General features: G+C 44.4%; 1 protein-coding gene across 3 annotated transcripts in view; it reads right to left on the reverse strand.

The window, feature by feature from the left end:
- Window positions 1–675: 675 nt before the first annotated feature.
- Window positions 676–23,212, reverse strand: part of PAICS (phosphoribosylaminoimidazole carboxylase and phosphoribosylaminoimidazolesuccinocarboxamide synthase) — a 114,019-nt gene continuing 91,482 nt past the window's right edge. For all 3 annotated transcript variants that reach the window (XM_073608371.1, XM_073608379.1, XM_073608387.1), the window contains 8 exons: window positions 22,054–22,251; window positions 13,840–14,018; window positions 13,570–13,749; window positions 6,301–6,414; window positions 5,400–5,483; window positions 2,788–2,968; window positions 1,014–1,172; window positions 676–898 (listed from right to left, as the gene is read on the reverse strand). In XM_073608371.1, coding sequence (XP_073464472.1) covers window positions 732–898; window positions 1,014–1,172; window positions 2,788–2,968; window positions 5,400–5,483; window positions 6,301–6,414; window positions 13,570–13,749; window positions 13,840–14,018; window positions 22,054–22,251 — 1,262 coding nt within the window. In that variant the 3' untranslated portion in view covers window positions 676–731. The remainder of the gene's footprint in view (window positions 899–1,013; window positions 1,173–2,787; window positions 2,969–5,399; window positions 5,484–6,300; window positions 6,415–13,569; window positions 13,750–13,839; window positions 14,019–22,053; window positions 22,252–23,212) is intronic.

The raw sequence follows: 23,212 nt of genomic DNA on the forward strand, positions 1-23,212 counted from the left end.
CCAGGGAAGAGGTAGCGAGAGAACAGGAGGGTCCCAAGGATGGAGCAGAGGAGATTGTGTAGTATGCTACACTGAAAATGCGCTGAGATAGGAGGAGAAGAGGAAAGAGCAGAATCGGAGGCTGGAGGGAGTGGAGTTTGTTGAAGAGGAGTGGGTGGTCAACTGTGTCAAAGACAGCATAAAAGGTCCAAGAGTGAGTATAGAGTAATGACCATCAGTTTTAGCAGTTAGTAGGTCGTTTGAGAGTTTTAGTTGGGCAGTTTAATAGAATGTTGTGGGTGAAAGCCGGATCGAGAAGGTCGTCATTGAGGTAGGCGCTCATACGGTTGTGGAGAAGGTGAATACTATGAACAGTTGTTCCAGATTCTGTTCACTCCAGTCTTAATAAATTCCTCCCATTGTTTGACAACCAAATTCTGCTGTGGTCAACATCCATTTACCTTTGCTCCAATGTTTAGTGATCAAGGATAATCACACGTCGTAACCAACGTATTTTTTTGTGCCCCAAATTTCATATCCTTGTTACTTGAGAAATAGTTCAGTGACATACCAGTTCTGGTGTTCTGAACCCAGGAAGGAGGTGACCATATAGCACACTAAAGCACTTCTAAAATTAAACTTGGTGAAAAAAAAAAAAAAAAAAAAAAAAAAAAAAAAACTCACACAAAACAGATGTAGAAAAATAAAGTGCTTTAATTAAGCAAGACAGAACAGTGCATTAGGAATGGGGGTCACATGCTGCACTCTCTCAGCTTCACATCTGCTTGTTTAAGAGAAATCCAGGTGTTCAGGGTGCAGGAGCGTAGCTTGGACCATATTAAGTGATTGTTCAACCCAAATATCTGAGCAGCAAACTGAGCTGCTGCCTCAGGGGACAGAACCGTAGAACATCCAAGACCTGCAGCAGGATAGAGGGTGCAAGTTAAACATTTTCTGGTTTATTAAAAGCAATGTTATTACTCATAAGAACTGGTTGGCTGTTTTTTTTAGTAGTGTGCGTGCATTTCTCTTACCACTGGGCATCCTCAGGGAAGACCAGATATCCTGAGCTCCCCAGTCAGCCGTAAGAGGGGGGCAGTTAATTACTGGATATGCAGTATTTCCAGAAAGAACAGGGCCCAAGCCATTGCTTCTGCCGGCAACTGCAACAAACACCGTGGGAATGCCATCGCCTAAGAGTGAAGCACAGAGAACTAAAATGTGAATACAGATTTTGACAATGCAAGAGTAAAACGGGGCGCTATAAGGAACCCATTAAATAAAGTATATCTACACACACACACACAAATATACTAATTGCTTTATTATTGAAAACCTCAAAAACAAATAAAATGTTGCAACATAAAATCATGCAGTGTAAAGGAGCTGAGGACTTTGTCAAGATTTGTATTTTCGAATGGGTCATACTCTTGTTTCTTGTATCCTAAAACTACTACCACAGCATGCTCAATTGCCATTATTCACATCTGTATATTGTGATAACCTTAAACAAGAGGCAGAGCATAAGAAGTCAAACTCAAGCAAACCTTTTTTTTTTGGCATAGATAGACTTGGCAAAAATTCAAACTTGAGGCCCATGCACACTAGAATGCAGTGTGGGAAAGCCATGTTTCTGTGCAGCTTCCTGCACTGCATTCCAAATCACACTACCCTTGCTATCTGTGGTGGGTGTCAGTGCAAATTTAACACCCCAAACACAGATGGCAAACAGTGCATTGGCCCACACTGTACAAAAGTACCATGCGTTTCAAAAAGTAGCACATGTACTACTTTTGGTGCGGCCTGGTGTGATTTCAGCCCATTCAAAATTAGTTGGGGCTGAAATCGCACTGCAAGTGAATCTTACGGGAACTGCACAGCGTTCCTGTACGATTCACATGAAGTTACTAGTGTGAATGGGCCCTTGCAGTATATTGGCGTTTGTGAACCTGCTAGTAAGATTTAGATCTAATTTCCTGTTCCTCTGACATGAAATGATGGGAGCGGGTGTGTGTCTGGTGCAGGAACACAAAAGCCAGTAATAACCTGACAGCTTCCAAATGCCCCTCCTATTTTACTGGAGAAAAAAAAAAAAAAAATAAAATAAAATTAAAAATTCAGTCTTGTCCTCACTGAAGAGGTTTCCCACCAGGAAAGAAGCATAAATCTTACAGTATGAGACAAAGGCTGCAATAAAAACCCAACAGGGTTTGCATACCTTCCCCACTTTAAGTTCTGACCTTAACTGGAGAATGCTATGATGTAGGGGTAGAACCAATCGTCTTTTCCATAATAACCTAATCAAAATACCTTTAAAAAAAACTCTTCATAAAGTGTGATGTGCTTGATTTTCCTATCATTTACTTAACGAGGAAGTAAACATCCATCATAAGGCTTACCTATAGAGGTAATGTAAATATCTCCTAAACTTGCGCCATTTAGGAGGTATTTACTGTACATGCAGCCAGTGAAATCACTGGCGCATGAGCTCTGAAGGAACGGCCAATCGTGCGTTTCTTCAGAGCCCTGTGCCGTGATCGGCAGCTCTGGCTAGTCACAGAGCCAAAGTTCACGAACATGGAAGCAATAACGGTGAAGATGAAAGCTGTCTCCAGCGATGATAATCGCATCGCTGGAAGGCTTAGTTTTGAGGCAAGTTTCACATAATGTGCTAGTATGTGATGCATACTAAAACATTATGCCTTTGCCTTGCAGGTAAGGGGGAAATAAAAAAAAAAAAAAAAAAAACACACCACGCACTTCTTAGGAGGTGAAGAGACCCCATTCTAGCAAAGTGGGAATTCTTACCTTCATATTCAGACTTGATTCTCAGCGTTTCATCAGGACCCTTGTGGGCAGAAGTCACCCTGAGTTCACATGGAATGCCATAGTTTGCACAGGATTTCTTGATTTTCTCACAATGCACCAAGTCTGAAATGGAACCCATCAGCACAACCACCCTTCCTTGGCTCACACTGGTCAGTAAGAGCTGAAAAGACAGATGTCAGTCTTTTCAATCAGCAGCAACACAATTAAAACACACAGTAGGTTTAGTGATTACCAGCCAAATGATCTATACATGTTCAGCTTCAATTCTTGTAATGTATATGCTTTTACTACACTCCACAGCCAGGTCACTACACCACCTTGCAATTTAGCTTACCGACTCCTTAGACAACAGTTCAGATCTCTTATGAAGAGAGATGCTGGAGGTGGGAAGGTGACACATGAAGCCACACTGCTGAACCAGGAACTTGTGTAACAGATGTGTTACAACCACAAAACTACACAGAATTACAAAAAGTCAAAGTATTAAAAGGGGTTGTAAACCCTTGTTTTAAAAAAAAACAAAACAACAAAACAAACACCTGGCAGTGACTGGCCCCCCAGTGACCACCCCCATTTCACTTACCTGAGCCTTGGAACTTCACCCGGCAGGGGCACGCTCTTCCTCTGCCCGGGGTTCTCGGCTCTCGATTGGATAGATTGATAGCAGCGCAGCCATTGGCTCCCACTGCTGTCAAATCCAATGACACGGGAGTCAGGGCCAAGTCATACATTCGGCGGCTATGGACACCGAATGATGGACTCAGGGGCGCGCTTCTCCTAGGGGGTTATCTGATGTGGGGTGGAGCCACGAGAGGTGCCAAGGGACCCCAGAAGTCGGCGTTCAGGGCCACTCTGTGCAAAAACGAGCTACACAGTGGAGGTAAGCATATTTGTTATTTTTTTTAAATAATCGAAGCTTTACAATCACTTTAAGACTGAATTTAGCAGTTTACATGGATTTTAGCTTGAAGGTCATGGAAGGTAAAAACAGGAGGGTGGGAACATTTCTATTGTAGAAGACTAGTTCTATAGCTGCACTGCAGAACTATGCTAAAAGGACACTGCTGCAACACCTAAGTACTGATCCAAGGCAGGACAAATGGGACAAAAGTGGGGGAAGATGGTAGTTGCGCTGTGATGAAAAAACCCAACAGGGTTTGCATACCTTCCCCACTTTTTAATCGAAGCTTTACAATCACTTTAAGACTGAATTTAGCAGTTTACATGGATTTTAGCTTGAAGGTCATGGAAGGTAAAAACAGGAGGGTGGGAACATTTCTATTGTAGAAGACTAGTTCTATAGCTGCACTGCAGAACTATGCTAAAAGGACACTGCTGCAACACCTAAGTACTGATCCAAGGCAGGACAAATGGGACAAAAGTGGGGGAAGATGGTAGTTGCGCTGTGATGAAGGGGGGGGGGGGGGTGGGGGAGCTACAAAGATGACTAAAGTGGCAAAGTGAACTAAAAAAGCAGAAAACGGGCCAATGCATGAATAGATCCTACATGCTAAAAGAACATGGTGGGGATGCAGTGCAACGCAACGTAGCTGATCAACATGACATGTTGCGGGCAGATAAAGCCTAATATATAAAAGGTAATCGTGAAACAGTGACTGCTTGAATATAGCAAAACAAAAATGCATATACTAACACAAATAGGATGAATGACACCATGCAAAAAAAAAAAAAATATATATAGTGCAAGAAAAATATATGTGGGCTAGTGCCCCATTAGCAAAAACGTGCCAGATCCTGGTGAACTACAAGTGACAAATCCCTAGGACAAACATGAATATTAGTTCTAATATATCCTCCACTGTGGTCGCTGCAAAGTTATTTTACATGCTGTATACTTTATTTTTTATATTTCGCTTGGCATGTTCATCATTGTCACTGCCTGTATACATGGAACGTCTACACCTGCGGGTCATTTGCAACACAGGATGTACACCTTACAGCTGTAAGGTAAGCCGCTTGCAAACACGGAGGTGTCCTCACTGAAGATCCCCCCTCCCTTCACGATTGGACTTGTTTTGTGTTTCTCATCACGTGTTTGTTTTTTGGACTGGATGATAGAATTAATATTCATGTTTGTCCTAGGGATTTGTCACTTGTAGTTCACCAGGATCTGGCACATTTTTGCTAATGGGGCACTAGTCCACATATATTTTTCTTGCATTATATATATATTTTTTTTTTTTTTGCATGGTGTCATTATTCATCCTATTTGTGTTAGTATATGCATTTTTGTTTTGCTATATTCAAGCAGTCACTGTTTCATGATTACCTTTATATATTAGGCTTTATCTGCCCGCAACATGTCATGTTGATCAGCTACGTTGCACTGCACTGCATCCCCACCATGTTCTTTTAGCATGTAGGATCTATTCATGCATTGGCCCATTTCTGCTTTTTTAGTTCACTTTGCCACTTTAGTCATCTTTGTAGCTCCCCCCCCCCCTTCATCACAGCGCAACTACCATCTTCCCCCACTTTTAACAAAAACCTTTGCCATTCTAATCACTGACAGAATTTCCATCTTCACAACTGTACAAATACAATGTACTGATAGCAACCATTTATCTTACCTCCACCCTGTCAGCAACCCACTCGAAGTTGCGTTTCACCATCTGCATCGCTTCTGGAGTGATTTCTTTCAGATCCCGGTAAGTCTGCAGTAAACACACAGGTCACCATAAACATCCTCTAGGACCACTTTAGGAATATTTAAATAAAAAATAAACTCAAACTTTTATTGCACATTTAGGGACAGATATTTCAAGACTGACTCATAAAAGCAGTGTATTGCAAAGGATTAACAGAGCACAAGATTTCACCTAGATATGATTGAGGACCTGGAACACACCAAGCTTTCTTACAAGGGAGATCTCAACCTGTTTGTAGACTGTGTGGGCATCACACACCTGGCTTGTAGAAAAGCCAGGATCAAGATTTCTCCTAACAAGCATGGCCAACACAGGGGGATGAGCACCCTGTGTCATATTTCCCATATTCAAAACCTATCTGCCATCTTTAGGAAATGTTCAATACCGGTTAGTAACAAATTCATTGACTACATTAAAGGAAAGGCAATACATTTAGCTTTAGATATGCTTTTTGGACCGATTCATCTGGTTGCAGAGGTCCATACAGTATGCAAGAACTGTATGTGTCTGGAGCAGTGTTGAGCTGCATGTAGATGGCCTATGTTACTCGATTGAGATGCAGCAGATGTACAGACTCACCAGCACATCTAAATTTAAAAAGGGAAGGGTGCACGCATCCCTGTCAACTCAGATGGTATGGGCGAGTCTACACAGCTATTGCATCTCCATTGGCCAACATAAGCTGCCTGCATGCAGCTCCAGACAGATACACAAATGGCGCTTGCACACTGTAAGGGTCTTTGCATGTGTATGTATTAGCCCAAACTCAAACGGATATGTCTACAGAGCTTCATTTACAAGCCTCCCAACAGCATTTCGTTACCTGTTTATCTTTCTGTTGGCTCTTATCTCCTGAAGGCCACAGACGCCACGAGTCATTGTCAATCACGTCAGCCAGAACAAGTTCTTTTTTGGTCACATCAACCCCAAATTCAATCTGGTGTAGATACAGAAAATAGCAAAAGATTACTTGATGATCGATTATACATTTAAAAGAATACTATTACAAAAGGAATCGTTCAGTATACACAAGTGACACTTACCAGAAAGAGATTGACATGACTTTCACTTTGCCTTGCGGTTTTGTGTTGTTGGATTATTAGATTTCATATATACATTAGTAAATCCTTTAAAGTTATCTTTTGCATATTGGGGAATCTGATTGGCAGAGTGGTTTAAAGAGCAAATTTTAGGCAATAAAAACGGCCTATCAAGGAAAGCTGCTACTGTACCAATATCAGAAAGTTCACTATCATTTAATTCTAAAAGCCATCTAGAAAGCCTATGTATGATGAGTGGGTCCACTTCCTGAGCCTGTAACTTTACCTTAGCCTCTGATATCACCAGAATCAACCTTCTATAACATTTTAAAATTTGATTTCTTTCTCGTACATCACGGGACACAGCCTCAGTAATTACTGATGGGTTATATAGGGTATCACTAGGTGATTGGACACTGGCACACCCTAAACAGGAAGTTCAACACCCTATATAATCCCTCCCCTTACAGGGATACCTCAGTTTTTTCGCCAGTGTCTTAGGTGTTGGTCACATGTAAAGATGTGCTGTGATGAGCCCCAAAGGGAATATCCTATACTGGGGCAAGCCATGCAAACCGGATCCATTTCAAGGTGTCCTTTTTAGGCCGAATTGGATGGTACCCGGGCCTCGTGTCCGAAGAAACAAGGTTTTATCTGTAACGCTTCTCTTTTTAGAGAGCTGGACCCCGGGATCGAGTATTTGGTTTTTCTAGCCATATCCCTGGCGGGGTGCTTCACGGGCCCAGAACTGTGGATCCTCCTTTTCTAGGGGGCTCCTGTCTCTGAAGGCTTTCCAAGCGGAGCCCACTGTGAGAGGTGAAGATTGGGTCTGTATAACAGAACCCTGCAGCTGGATAAGGTAAGGGAGATTGCTCAGAATTTTAATTCTAGTAGGTTTCTCCTTTAACCACTTGCTTACTGGGCACTTCAACCCCCCTCCTGCCCAGACCAATTTTGAGCTTTCAGCACTGTCGCACTTTGAATGACAATTGCGCGGTCATACAACACTGTACCCAAATGAAATTTTTATCATTTTTTTCCCACAAATAGAGCTTTCTTTTGGTGGTATTTGATCACATCTGGGATTTTTATTTTTTGCTAAACAAAAAAAGATGGACATTTTTGAAAAAAAAAAAAAAATCATGTTTAATAGTTTGTTATAAAATTTTGCAAACAGGTAATTTTTCTCCTTCATTGATATGCGCTGATGAGGCAGCACTGATGGGCACGGATAGGCACAGTTAAGGCGGCACTGATGGGCACAGTTAAGGCGGCACTGATGGGCACAGTTAAGGCGGCACTGATGGGCACAGTTAAGGCGGCACTGATGGGTGACACTGATGGGCGTGCTGATGGGTGGCACTGATGGGTGGCACTGATGGGCGTGCTGATGGGTGGCACTGATGGGCGTGCTGATGGGTGGCACTGATGGGTAGCACTGTGGGCACTGATGGGTAGCACTGTGGGCACTGATGGGTAGCACTGTGGGCACTGATGGGTAGCACTGATTGTTGGCACTGTGGGCACTGATGGGTGACGCTGGTGGGCACTGGTAGGCAGCACTGCTGCCTATTGCCTTGTGTTAGAAGATCGCCGTGATCGGGACTGATGTCCCGATCACGGCCGCCGGTGATCGGGTTTTTTTTCCCTCCTCGCGCTGTCAGCGCGAGGAGGAAAAATAGCCGATTACCGGCTCTGTTTACATCACATGATCAGCTGTCATTGGCTGACAGCTGATCATGTGGTAAGGGGTCGGGACCAACCCCTTACTCTGATCTGTGATCAGGCGAGTCTCATAGACTCGCTGATCACCGGGCGCGCAGGCCGCTCATGCACGGGACGACGTCAATAGACGTCGTCCCGGCAATTTAGATCCGCGCTGTTGCCGTCATTTGGCAATGGCCCGGATCTGAAGCTGTTAAGTAAATGTATGCTATGCCTATTGTCGCCACCGGGGGCTGCCAAGAGCACATACCTTCACATGCTTTATTTTGTCTGTGTCAGTGTTCACGCTGCAGTGCTCCTCCAGCCGAGCTCCAGGTAGAATGGGCTGGGGGGGGCCCCCTCTTCCACAGGGATATCCCCCCAGGATTAGGGGGGCCACGGTGGTCTGAAAGGCGGTAGTATACCGCGCTGCTGCCGCTACTACTACTGGCAGATCCCATCATCTGCCAGCCTCTCTCCTTCCTCCTCCCCTCCATGCTTGTCCCGGAGGGCCGCCTCGCGCAGGAAAGCACTCGTTTTTGAAAACCGAGGAGGGTGGCGGAGCGTTAGAGCAACGTCCCTAGACTCCCACACATCGCTGGCTGCACAGGCTATAAAAAGCACACTTTTATAGGTGCACGCAACCTTTGGAGGGACACAGAGCTGACGGTCGCATGTAAGGTGGGACACAGGCATTCTCCTAGGCAGCATTTACTTAGAAACATTTGGCTGGGCATTGGTAGCAGCGACAGTTGCTGTACTACATCGCTCAGCAGTCAGTGTTTTATTTGTGTGATACCGCCACCTTGTTGCTTTGCACTATGGGTAGAAGAGGTACAAATACCCCAAAAACCAGAGGCTCTAAGTGGAGAGGTCAGACCCATCCTCGATCTAAATTGATTCCTAAGGATTCGATCCTTTCGCATGGAATCAATAGGGTGGTCAGTAGTCTCCATCCTACAGGGAGGAGAATTTCTGGCATCAATAGGCATCAGGGATGCGTATCTGCATGTACCCATTTTTCCTGCTCATCAAGAGTACTTGCGCTTCGAAACAGGATGCCATTTTCAGTTTGTGGCCCTGCCTTTCGGGCTAGCCACTGCACCTCAAGTATTTACAAAGATCTTGGCTCCTCCTCTGGCCAGATTAATCGCTCGGGGTATAACTGGCATAGCATACCTAGACAACCTGCTCTTGATAGACCGGTCGGTAGCCTGTTTGAGCGGGAACTTGATGACCACAGTCAACTACCTGGAACACCTAGGTTGGATTCTCAACCTAGAAAAGTCTCTTAAAATCAGTAAGAAGACTAGAGTATTTGGGCCTGGTCATAGATACAAGCCAGAAGTTATTTTTACCTCAGGCAAAGATCAGTGCCTTAAGAGAGCGGATTCAGGTAGTCAGGACCAAAAAAGGTCCTTCTGTCCGTCTTTGTATGACGCTGCTGGGAAAGATGGTGGCTTCATTCGAAGCAGTTCCCTATGCTCAGTTTCATTCAAGACTGCTGCAACACAGTATCCCGTCTGCTTGGAACAAGGTACAGGCATTAGATTTTCCGATGCAGTGCCTCAGTTGGTGGTTAATACCCGAAAGCCTGCAGAAAGGGAAATCCTTTTTACCGGTTAACTGGACAGTGGTAACAACGGATGCCAGTCTTTCGGGTTGGGGAGCAGTTCTGGAACAGTCTGTGGTCCAGGGGGAATGGTCCGAAATCGAGAAGACCTTACCCATCAACATTCTGGAGATCCGTGCGGCATATCTAGCCCTAAGGGCCTGGACTCTCAGGCTACAGGGCTGCCCTGTCAGGATCCAGCCCAACAATGCCACAGCAGTGGCCTACATCAATCATCAGGGAGGCACCAGGAGTCGTGCAGCTCAGGAGGGAGGTGAACCAGATTTTAGTCTGGGCAGAAAAGCATGTTGCATGCATATCAGCAGTTTTCATTCCATGGATAGAGAACTGGGAGGCGGACTATTTGAGTCGCCAACGGTTAGTCCGGGGGAATGGTCTCTTCACCCCGATGTCTTTTGGGCCATATGCCAAAGATGGGGGATACCAGATGTAGATCTCTTTGCGTCCAGGATCAACAACAAGGTCGACAAGTTTGTGGCAAGAACAAGGGATCCTCTTGCATACGGGATGCGTTGGCGATTCCGTGGCATTAGTTCTCACTGTTTTATGCTTTTCCTCCTATTATGCTACTGCCACAGCTCCTTCGCAGGATCTGGTAGGAAAAGAAGTCGGTACTTCTGGTGGCCCCAGCGTGGCCCAGAAGAGCTTGGTATGCAGAGATAGTAAGAATGACAGGGGGTTCCCCATGGATCCTACCGTCACGTCCAGACCTATTATCTCAAGGTCCAGTATTCCACCCTGCCTTACAAACGATAAATTTGACGGTTTGGCTGTTGAGACCCACATTCTGAGGAGTCGTGGGCTTTCAGGTCCTGCAATTTCTACTTTAATCAATGCTAGGAAGCCAGCTTCCAGAGTGATTTATCATAGAGTTTGGAGGACTTACTGTATGTATCCTGGTGTGAAGCCAGGGGTTGGCATCCCAGAAAATATGTCATTGGTAGAATTCTTGACTTTCTACAAATAGGATTAGAGATGAAGCTGGCCATGAGTACCATCAAGGGCCAGGTCTCGGCCTTATCAGTGTTATTTCAACGACGACTTGCTTCTCATTCCTTGGTCCGAAGCTTTATGCAAGGGGTGATTAATCCTCCAGTTAAAGCGCCCCTAAACCCCTGGTACTTGAATTTGGTTCTGTCGGTTTTACAGGAACAGCCTTTTGAGCCCATATGTCAGATTCCCTTGGTCTTATTGACAAGGAAGTTATTTTTCCTGGTAGCCATCGCTTCTGCTAGAAGAGTATCAGAGTTAGCAGCCCTTTCCTGTAAAGAGCCTTATTTGATCATGCATAAGGATAGAGTGGTATTGCGCCCTCATCCTAGCTTTCTACCAAAGGTGGTTTCAGATTTCCATCTAAACCAAGATATTGTTCTGCCTTCCTTTTTTCCAGATCCCTGTTCCTCGGAAGAAAGGTCACTACAGTCTTTGGATGTAGTAAGGGCAGTCAGGACCTATCTGGAGGCAACTGCTCAGGTTCGTAAAACAGATGTTTTGTTCATACTACCAGAAGGTCCCAATAGAGGGCAGGCAGCGTCAAGGTCTACCCTTTCAAAATGGATTTGACAAAATGATTATTCAGGCTTACGGTTTGAAACAAAAAATTCCACCTTTTCAGGTCAAGGCACACTCCACAAGGGCGATTAGTGCCTCTTGGGTGGTGCGTCACCGGGCCTCTATGGCTCAAATCTGTAAGGCCGCAACCTGGTCTTCAGTCCATACATTCACCAGATTTTATCAGGTGGATGTGGGAAGGCATGAGGATATCGCCTTTGGGCGTAGTGTGCGGAAGGCAGCAGTACGAGGTCCTCAGGTCTGAATACACCCTACGTGTGTGGTCCCCTCCCCTCAAATAGCATTGCTCTGGGACGTCCCATCAGTAATTACTGAGGCTCTGTGTCCCGTGATGTACGAGAAATAAAAAATCCCATTTTCTAACAGCTTACCTGTAAAATCCTGTTCTTTTGATGTACATCACGGGACACAGAGGTCCCGCCCCTCTTCTAATACACTTATATAGCTTTGCTACAAAACTGAGGTATCCCTGTAAGGGGAGGGATTATATAGGGGGTTGAACTCCGTTTAGGGTGTGCCAGTGTCCAATCACCTAGTGATACCCTATATAACCCATCAGTAAATTACTGAGGCTCTGTGTCCCATGAAAAGAAGAGGATTTTACAGGTAGGCTGTTAAAAAAAAAAAAAAAAAAAAAAAAAAAAAATCCTATTTTTGGCAGCAAGAGGCCTCTTCGTAACACCACTTTAGCGGATAGCGATATCCGTTTATGCCACAAAAACACAGCAGGCTGCGTTGTGGAGCCTGCGGTATGGCCACACACACAAAGAAAAAAAAAAAAAAAAACAAACACAAAACTAAGGTCCTGAGCATGTACTCCCATGTATTTCAAGGCTTTCTTTTACATTTAAGAATTTTACTTTGAATGACAGTTTTGGGGGGGGGGGGGGTTAAAAAATTATCCAGTTAACAAGAGGAAGGGCGGGACTTTAAATGAGGTCATGACTAAATTACCATCAGGTACCTCCATCCCTAAGCGTAATGGTCAAAGAGGGGGAGTCGGGACTTTAAATGAGGCATTGGCTGACAACCAGATAGAATAAATAATAATGTTTAATAAATAGGTATATACAAATATATTCATATAAACAGATAATGAATATGTACCATACCATAATCATACATAATTGTACATTTAATAATTTTATCGGGCTATCCTAGGCTATACTTGGTGCTTATATCCTTATTTCACATATGGTAAACAACAATCACTTGTCACCATTCTTATGCACCCTACTTTATGTACTTAGCCTATTATTTCTGACATCCTTTTGGGCTCTTGGTCCTATCACATTCCCATTCCACTTTTCACCAGTCTTCTTATTTTTCCATTTTTGGATTCATCCCATTTCATTACTTATCCTTACTTCTTTTGGCATTTTAGGTCCCCTTCACATTTGCTTGCCCATTGCTGTATGTGCTGATCCCACTGCCGGACCATTACCTCAGCTCCCGGTTGGATGCCTCCGCCTTGCTCTCGGCTCCATGTTCATGGGTTGGCATACAGGGTGGTTTTGCCAGGTACAGTGGTGGTGCATTTATTGTGGTTTTGCCCCTTCTTTATATAATTTTATTACCTTTCCAATCAACCCATCTCTCCCCCCCACTTAAGGCCTAAGTTCTCTGGTTATGTATTTTCCAGATGCAACCAGACGTATATCGCATTGCTCCTGATGAGTGGAGGGTTCCACGAAACGCGTAGAGCTTCTTAGATGCGATGTCATCATACTGATATCACCTGAATACCCATTGTGGTCTCTTTAGGATCATGAATGAATTTATATCTTTTTTGTATATTGCCCATGTGGAATAAGGGAGGATTAATTGTATTAATGGAAATTATTAAATGTACAATTATGTATGATTATGGTACATATTCATTATCTGTTTATATGAATATATTTGTATATACCTATTTATTAAACATTATTGTTATTTATTCTATCTGGTTGTCAGCCAATGCCTCATTTAAAGTCCCGACTCCCCCTCTTTGACCAAAAAATTATCCAGTTTCAGTTACACTAATCCCTGACCCATATGCTTACACTAAAGCAGTTACTGTGCAGTACTGTAGAGTCTAGTTTTCTAAAAATGTCAGAATTTCAAAAATATCCCATCTCCCATACAAGAAGCATACACGTACCTTCATGTCCACCAGGGTACAGTCCTGTGTAGACCATGCTTTCTCCAAAATCTCAAAGATGGCCACTGTGGAATGCTTCATGATGTCCACCTCCGCCTGACCAATCACAAGACCAGCACCAGTAAGCTTTGCAGCAATTAGCTGTTCTTCAGACCACTGCGGATCATTATTGGCATCATCCTGCAGTTAAAAAGCAATGCATATATTAGTGGCATTAAGAACAAGGACTAGTGACTGCAGTCGCTGAAAGTGAACAGAAAATTAGCCCACCTTGAAGAACATCTCTACTTTGGGGGGATAAAACTTGTATCCTTCTTTGACTCCAGGATTTCTCTTGAGGAAGGAGCCAGTGGCTATTCTCCTGCATACCCACTCAATAGGAATCATCTCACAATGGGTGGCAATGAATCCTGTCTCACTACACTTCTTGACAAATGCAGTCTTAATACCTGAGAGACAAACAGCCAAGATTATTTTAAATTCCCATGACAAAATCTGATCAGAGGGGGAAAAAAAAAAAAAAAAAAAAAAAAAAAAAAAAAAAGGGGATTATATAGAATACACATTATATTTATTTATATTAATTAGTGTGTAATTGTCATTTCTGTCTGTTGCTTTATTCCTCTGCTATCGGTATGGAGAAAAATGGTGACCCGATGCAGGTGCTTCAGCACACAGCCTGTGATTGACAACATCAGCTCCGTTCCTGTGTGCTCTATGAAGGGAGGCGTCTCTCCTCCCTCCAATCACCTCTCAGAGCTCTCCTGACTGAGCTCTGCAGTATGTAATTTCATCTCTCCACCTAGTTTCCTGACAGCTCAAACAAGCTTTATAAAAATTCTGGACTTTGTCTGCTTTCTTCTCTACAGCCAAACAGGTATAACTTATGTAGGAGGATTGGTTTAATCGCGGTTTTACCTAAGGTCAGTCACTTCACTGGGTATATGTAAGGGTTTATAACCACTCAGCAACTCATAATACATAACTCAGCAAGAACACAAGGTCACCAGATAACAGTGCAGAACAATCAAGTGTTCTGAAAGTTCCTTAAAGTGTAAACTAATAGTTTATTAAAATTGTATTTATTTTTTTTTTTTAAACCTGTATACAATTTAAAACACATATTGTGTTTTACCAACATCACTACAGGTTTTCTGAACATTCGTTTTTCCCTTCCAAAAAGTGATGTTCCATAGAGTCTGAACAGGCAGTGAGAGGGGGGAAGTTATTAACTAGACTTATTCCTGTGTGCAAGTATAAGCTTGAGCCACTGAGCTTTGTAAAAATTTTCAGCCTGGTATTTTTTTTTTTATCTTAGGTTAATTCCAACCATAAAAACATACAAAGCAGCCAAACATTTCCTTTAAAGCGAGAGTAAACCGCTGGGTGTTTCTTTCCTAAACTGAAAAGGTAAATGTCATAATGTACTGGTATGCATTGCATATAGGTTTAAAAAAAAAAAAATTCAAGTTAGACTTACCGGTAACTTGTTTTCCTTGAGTCTTTCAGGACAGCACTTGAGAGAGTGACTCCTCCCCTTGCCAACAGGAAACACCTCTTCCACCAAACTTTAAAAGGAGGCTCCTTTCCACACATTGTCAGTAGTAGTAGAGAACCTCCGGCCCCAAACTGGAACACATAATCGAGATATGATTAGTCACAGTATATATATGAAAAAACAATAGGGCGGGATGCTGCTGTCCTGAAAGACTCAAGGAAAACAAGTTACCGGTAAGTCTAACTTGAATTTTCCCTTATCGTCTTTCAGGACAGCACTTGAGAGGATAATAGAGACTTACCCCCCTAGGGAGGGACCACAGCCTGCAGAACCTTTCTGCCAAAAGCCTGATCACCTGCTGATAGGAGATCCAGTCTGTAATGACGGACAAACGTTAAGTAGCTTGACCACGTAGCCGCCTTACAAATCTGATCTGGGGTGGCACCAGCTCTTTCTGCCCATGTAGTGGCCTGGGCTCTTGTTGAATGAGCCCTAATTCCCAGCGGGGAAGATAAACCCATTTGAGAATAGGCTACAGAAATAGCTGTCTTAAGCCATCTAGCCAATGATGCTTTTGATGCTTGTTGGCCTTTCTTGTTTCCAGAGAAAAGAACAAATAATGAATCTGAAACTCTAAACCCTCCTGTTACTTCCAAATACTGTAATAGGATACGTCTTACGTCTAAATTGTGAAACTGCTCTTCCTTTGCACCCGAAGGGTTAGCAGAAAAGGTTGGTAGAGTAATCTCTTGAGACCTGTTACTAAAGCTTGCCACTTTTGGCAAAAACCCCGGATCTACTTTAAGGACAACTCTATCAGGAAAAACTGACAAAAAAGGCTCTTTTACTGATAGGGCGTGCAGTTCACTAATCCTTCTTGCTGAAGTAATTGCGACCAGAAAAATAGTCTTCAAAGTTAAATTCTTTAGGGATATGGCCTGTAAAGGCTCAAATGGTTCTTTTGCCAGAGCCTGCAGAACCACCGAGAGATCCCAATTTGGGAAATGCTTCACCGGTACCGGTCTCGACCTGGAAAGTGCTTTGAAAAATCTCATGATCAGAGTTTCTGAAGATAAGGATCTCTCCAGATAAACTCCCAAGGCAGCCACCTGCACCTTAAGAGTGCTGACCGCCAGATTCTTGTCTGCACCCTTTTGCAAAAATTCCAGCACTGAAACTAGGTCTTTAACCCCCCTATGTTCGGAATGACAGAAAGAAACATAGACTTTCCATACTTTGGCGTAAATATCCCTGGTTACCTTTTTCCTACTGGAAAGCAACGTAGCAGTTAAACGTTCTGAAAAGCCTTTGCTTCTCATTAATTGCTCCTCAGATACCAGGCAGTGAGCTTTAACCTGTCTACCCCTGGATGAAGCACTGGCCCCTGAATCAACAGATCCTGACTGAGCGGGAGATGCCAACATGGTTTGATTGCCAACTGCAGAATCGTGGAAAACCAAGCTCTCTTTGGCCAATATGGAGTAATCAAAATGATTGATACTCTCTCTTTCAGTATTTTCCTCAACACTAGAGGGATTAATCGAAATGGAGGAAAAGCATACCCCAGGTGAAAATCCCACGGATGTGCCAGAGCATCTATCCCCTGAGAGCAAATGTCTCTCTGAAGGGAGAAAAAATTCGGGAGCTGCGTGTTTTGTTTTGAAGCAAACAGATCTACCTGCGGAAGGCCCCAAACACTGGTGATTAATGCAAACACCTTCCTGTTCAGACTCCACTCTGATTCCTGAACTTTTTGTCGGCTCAGATAATCCGCTACTTCGTTCAATGTGCCTTTTAGATGGACTGCGGATAGAGATAGTAAGTGGTTCTCCGCCCACTCCAGAATCTCTACTGACAGTAAGTGAAGGGCCCTGCTTCTTGTGCCTCCCTGTTTGTTCAGGTAGGCTATGGCCGTGGCATTGTCCGACAAAATCTGGACATGGCAACCTATGAGGTTTTGAGAGAAGAAAGCTAATGCTAGGGCAACTGCCTTCAGCTCTCTCCAATTTGAGGATCTTTGGGCCTCGAACTGGGACCATGTTCCCTGCGCTAAGGCTTGACCCATGTGGGCCCCCCATCCCTGCAAACTGGCGTCTGTTGTGACCACTTTCCCGGTCGGAAAAGACCAAAGAAGACCTCTTTGCAGTACCACCTGACTTTTCCACCACCAAAGTGAACGTTTGACTCTGGTGGGAATCTTTACTTTTGTATCCAAACTCTCCGTCCTGTGGTTCCATGTCCTTAGAAGGAACCTCTGGAGAGTCCTGAAATGCAGCCTTGCCCATTGGATGGCTGGCATTGAAGAGGTTAATGTCCCCAGAGCCGACATAACCTTTCGGACTGAAATCAGTTGATTTGTTTGTAGTGCCGTTATTACCCTTTGGACCTTGATCTTTTTCTCTTCTGGGAGAAAAATCTTTTGCTCCACTGAATCTATCAAATAACCCAGAAACAGTACTTGCTGAGCTGGGATGAAATTTGATTTTTGAACATTCACTATCCACCCTAGTGACTCCAAATGACTGCGGGATTTGTTCAAATCCTCCTGCAACTTTTCCCTGGATGGGGCAAAAAAGAGGAGGTCGTCCAGATATGGAATTACCGCAATCCCCTGGAGTCGAAGAGGGGCGAGAGCTTCCGCCATTATCTTCGTAAAAATACGAGGAGCTGACGACAGGCCGAAGGGAAGGGCCCTGAACTGAAGATGTATAATCTCCTTGCCCATATTCACCGCAAACCTCAGGAACTTCTGGGACTGAGGTGCTACAGGAATATGAAGATAAGCATCCCTCAGATCGATTGATGCCATAAAACAATCTTTTGTCAGAATGTTTCTGACCGTGAAAATTGAGTCCATACAAAACTTTTTGTATAGGACTGACTTGTTCAGGGGTTTTAGGTTGAGGATAAGACGGAAGTTTCCGGATGGTTTTCTTATCAGAAAGATTTGTGAATAGAAACCCTGACCCTGTTCTTCTGGGGATACTGGTATCACTACCCTCTGGTGCCTCAGATCCTTTAAAAGGTTCTTCATGGCCAGAGCCTTTGTTAGATCCCTTGGTAGGTTTGTTACAAAGAATCTTTCTGGCGGGCGATCCGAAAACTCTATCCTGTAACCTTGGGACAGCATGTCCAAAATATATAGACTTTCTGTCATGCTGGCCCAAAGGGGAAGGAAACTTTGAAGCCTTCCCCCCACTGGTACGCACAAGTCATTGTGCTTTACCGGAGGCTGCAGGAGGATGGAAAAGGACATTTCCTTTGCCTTTACCCTTCTGCAATGCCCAATTTTTTCTTTTCTCCTGGGGTTTGGTTTGTTCTTGAGCCCTTTGGGAACGAAAAAACCGTTTAACTGGCTGCTTTTTCTTTTTGATGGGAAAAAGACTTCTTTTTATCAGCAGTTCTATCTAGAACCGCATCTAAATCAGGTCCAAAAAGCAAGTCACCCAGGAACGGTATCCCACACAGCTTGTTTTTGGATGCCGCGTCCCCCCGGCCAAGTTTTCAACCACAGAGCCCTTCTGGCTGAGTTGGCTAGGGCAGCAGATCTAGCTGTCATTTTAATTGATTCCGCTGAAGCATCCGATATAAATGCGACAGCGGCAGACAGAGTTGAAAATGAATCCAAAATTTCTTGTTTTGGTGAGTCTGCTGAGATATGGGCCTTAAGTTGCTCTAACCAGAACTCCATATTTCTGGATACCACTGTAGTTGCCATAGTAGGTTTAAGATTTCCCATGATGGATTGCCAAGCCCTCTTTAGTAGCTGGTCCATCCTTTTATCCATGGGATCTCTCAACACCCCCATGTCCTCGAATGCCAAATCTGTAGACCTCGAGACCTGGGAAAACGCGGCATCTAGTTTGGGGTTTTTGTTCCAAACCGCCGCTGGATCTTCATCAAAAGGGAAACGCCTTTTTAAGGCTTTGGGAAAGAAAGGCTCTCTCTGGCTCTGCCCACTCTTTCTTAATAGCTTCAGAAATAACAGAGTGTACTGGGAAATTGCGATTTTTGTGCTCGCTAAGCCCTGCATACATTTTATCATGCAGAGATAACTCCTTTCTTTCCTCCTCCAGACCCAGTGTGGTATAGATTGCTTTTAACAGGCCATCTACCTGTTCTAAAGACAATTTAAATCTTGAAGGTAAATTTTCTCCTTCCTCACCCTCATCAGAATCCTCAGATTGAGAGGGGGAATGTCCCTCTGGGGTAGGAGATGCCTCAGTCTCCATCACCGGGACTATAAGTGAGCCTTGGGAGGACTGTGAGGTAGTAGGCTGACTCAGGGATGGGTTTGCTAGGGAAGAGCGAAATGATTGAATAGTCGCATCAAGTTCCTTTTTAACTGATGCAATCAAGTCGCTGCAAGCGGAAGAAGCTTCTTCTTTAACTAGCAAATCAATACAAGCTTGACATAACGTCTTCTTCCATCCTTCAGGTAGCTTGGATTTACATGAAGGACATTTTCTTTTTGCCACTGGATCAGAGCTCTTGGCCTGCCATGAGACAAAAGAAGAAACCATCCCAGTGAGACAACCTGTCCTATACCCAAGGATGCTCACCACAGGTGCACAGTAAGAGCTAACTGCTTTATGTGCCCAGACAGGCCCCTGCCACCGGGGGGGGGATAGAGAGAGAGAGAGACCCCACAGTACAGGGAAGACAGTATACAACTGCACCTTACCTGGGCCTTGCTGGTGCCTGTGCCTGTCCCACTCGCTGCCGCCATCGATTCCATCGAGGAGCGCTTGCTGTGTTTGTGTGGCTAAACGCCGGTTCCGGACTCCAATAGCGCCAGTGCGCCGGACCAGAACCGCTAAATAAGCACCAGCCCCGTTCCTCCCCTTTCCCTCTGCGATTTCCGGCGGAAATGACGCCGCACGCCTGTTCCGTGGGCGCCGCCCCCTCCGGATGCCTCACTTCCGGCGGATGGAGCCCCGCTGCCATCCCCAATATGGCGGCGGTGCAATGAGCAACAGGCGGTGGACCTGAGACAAAAATATAGTAAACGGCCACCGCCTGTCTTGCCGCCACCTAGGAGCGATGCCCACGACAGTCGGACTCACCCTGAGCCCATATGAAGAGGGAGAGGGAGCCCAGCCAGCAGCACTTCACCTCAGCTGTGGAATGGGAGGAACAGCTCTCATGAGGTAAAAGGTGTTTGATGAAAAAAACCAGGAAACCTGAGCTCCCAGGACAGCACCTGAGAGCCCTGACTTCCCCACGAAGTGTTCCCTCCGGAGGAAACACAAAAACTGACAATGTGTGGAAAGGAGCCTCCTTTTAAAGTTTGGTGGAAGAGGTGTTTCCTGTTGGCAAGGGGAGGAGTCACTCTCTCAAGTGCTGTCCTGAAAGACGATAAGGGAAAAAAGTGGTCAGAGATGGGAGTTTCCTCCCACTTTAAATAGAAATCATCAATTTCCAAGATAACAAAACCTACACTTCCTACACTGCCTCAGACAATGCACAGTACAGATATGCATGACCACAGTACATAAATCAACTCCCCTGGCAACTAACAATCTGATGGCACAAATTATGACTTGTCCCTAAGGAGAGGGAGAGGTAGGTAGGTATATTGGCATCAGAACCTGCAACCTCTTAAAATGTATTTTCTATTGGTGGTGCCACTAATATACTTCATATATGCATGGCACCATGTAGCAGGAAAGGGGTGAAGAACAACCCAGTCAAGGAACGGAGGCAAGGGATCCAGTGTTATATACATTTTTGGTATGCCTCAGCAATAGGTCAGCAAAGAACATTGAACTTTGAGCCATGCTGTTTGTCGGAAATGGCATTGATCCCCATTACAGTTTCTGGGGTCCACATCGCTCCAAAAGAACAGTTTAGAAATAGTGCTGTAAATTAGATAAAATTCCTTTCAGACGGCTACAATTAACTAATTTGCAGACTTTTCCCCAACTGCCCCACAGAGGGCATAAATGTGTGCTTGTAATTCAATTACTGCATTGCCAGAAGAGATCTGTGTCCCGAGCAAATACTCACAGCATGCATCCTAATTTAGCCATTTCCTTCTTGGAAATAAACAAGGAATATTGTGATTTCTTGTATGGGTCAATTGTGTAAGATGTCCTTAAATCAACCAAAAAGATAACAGATGACTTCTTTCAAATCAGACATTAAAGTTCTGAGAGTTAATCCAGCATCTGTCCAATACTATTGAGCGGATGGGTGGATGTGTGCAACCTTTACTCCATTAAATCAGTCCCCAGATCTCAATTAGAAGTTTACCAACAACCCAGTGTACTAATCAGAAATAGACAATGATGGCTCTTATTAGAGAAGTATGGCCAAAGCCTTTTTGGACGCACTTCTGGGGATCACAGGCATGCCCTTGGTTCCGCACTCCTGTGTCCCAGATTCAGCCAACAGTTGGCTAAAACCCGCTGTCAGAGCCAGTCCAAGCTCTGCAGGGAACCCAACAATGTTGGGAGCCGCCCAGATTCCTGACCCGCATCCTGCTGAGAGCCTGAACCCACCGTTTTAGACCTCGCCACAGCCCAGCTCTCCAGTGAGCACTGGTGACTGACAGTGACTGGCTCACTGAAGACTGAGAACTGAGCAGTCAAAAGTCCACTGATCAGTCAGTTCTCAGTGTAGAGCCAGCAAGGGAAAGCTGCAGCATCAAATCAATGCTGCAGCCATGTAGGCAAGTATGAAGGTTTGTTTTTTGTAAACATATACATGGACATGGGTCACTCAGTGAAATATTTTAGGGCCAAGGTTTAAGCAGTCTTCTAAATTTTAGTGGGTTACGCTGACAAAAGTGGAAAACAAATCATTTAGGCTCCTGCAGATGCAGTGAGCTTTGAGTAGCTCATCTGCAAAAGAAGCCCACACTGTGGCTGCTATTTGCTTCCAAATTTTTAGTGGAAAACCTAACTCAATAATATAATCAATAAATAATGCAATGAAGGCTATTAAAGGAAGACAGCAAACTTATAGCATGTGATAATTCTTACCGGCCTCTTGAAGCAGTTTGAAGACACAGCTGGTGGTCTTGTTAGAGATGGAGGCTTTGCCCTCCATGTGATCCTTCCTGGCAGCATTCCCTGCTGTGATCTGATCCTTGGACTGCATGAGAACACATCCTGGGTGATCAGGCAGCTCATACACCTCTTTTGTTTTGCCCTCATTGATCTTCTTGCCAAGTCTTAGTTCTAAATACAAATATAAGGTCTGTAAGTTGTGCAAATCAAATAACAGAGTGTTAAGCAACATTTACAAACATCCTTTTTTGTTTGCAAAGTAGAAATGACCTCCAGGCTACAGGACGGCCGAGACAGGCCTAGAGGATCATTGCAATCTTTGCTCTAGGCTTGATGCATGTTCCCAGATATGTTCTATTTCAGAGGCTGCTAAATGACTGGTCCTGGAGAGCCTAGAGAGTAAGGCACCATCCATGTTTGAAGACCTTGTTGAGCCAACATATCATGGGTGCTCCTTAAAATTGCATAAGCATTTTAATTTCCAAATTCAACATTCTAAAAAATACATTGAAATTCTCCAAAGTAGTAGACCATGCTTGTTAGTAGGGTTGTCCCAATACCAAGCATTTGCCCAAGTACTTGTACTCAGGCAAATGCTCCCGGTACCTTGAGAGTCAGCAGTGATTGGCGCGTGGGGGAGTTACAAGCTTCTCTCTCCCCCCCCCCCCGGCTTTCAGCTGCTTTAGTGACATACAGCAGTGATCGGTGCTTGTAACTCCCCCACACGCAATCACTGCATCCTCCATGCCCCCTCCGTTCCAGCTGTCCTCCTTTGTGTATGGATAGAGTCAGCTGACTCCGTCCATTCACATAACTGAAACATTGTAATCTCCTGTGATTACGATGTCTCAGTTTATGAATGGAGAGGAGCCGCTGTCTTCTCTCCATTCACTCTCAGTGCAGCTGAGGCTGCAGAGAAAGGGACTGGGGAATCTCTATCCCCGGTCTCTGTCTCAAGGGGGAGATATCAGGAAAAAAAAAAGTATTGGTAATCGGTATTGGCGAGTACTTGGGGGGGGGGGGGATGTAGACTCATCAGAAATCTTTCATATGATAATGTTAACATACAATGGCTCAGAGGATAGGGAATTGAGAAGTCTAAGTAGCATAAATGTTAGGGTTGCAAAGATAC

The sequence above is a fragment of the Aquarana catesbeiana genome, linkage group LG01 (assembly GCF_042186555.1).
Source record: "Aquarana catesbeiana isolate 2022-GZ linkage group LG01, ASM4218655v1, whole genome shotgun sequence".
Classification (NCBI taxonomy): Eukaryota; Metazoa; Chordata; class Amphibia; order Anura; family Ranidae; genus Aquarana; species Aquarana catesbeiana.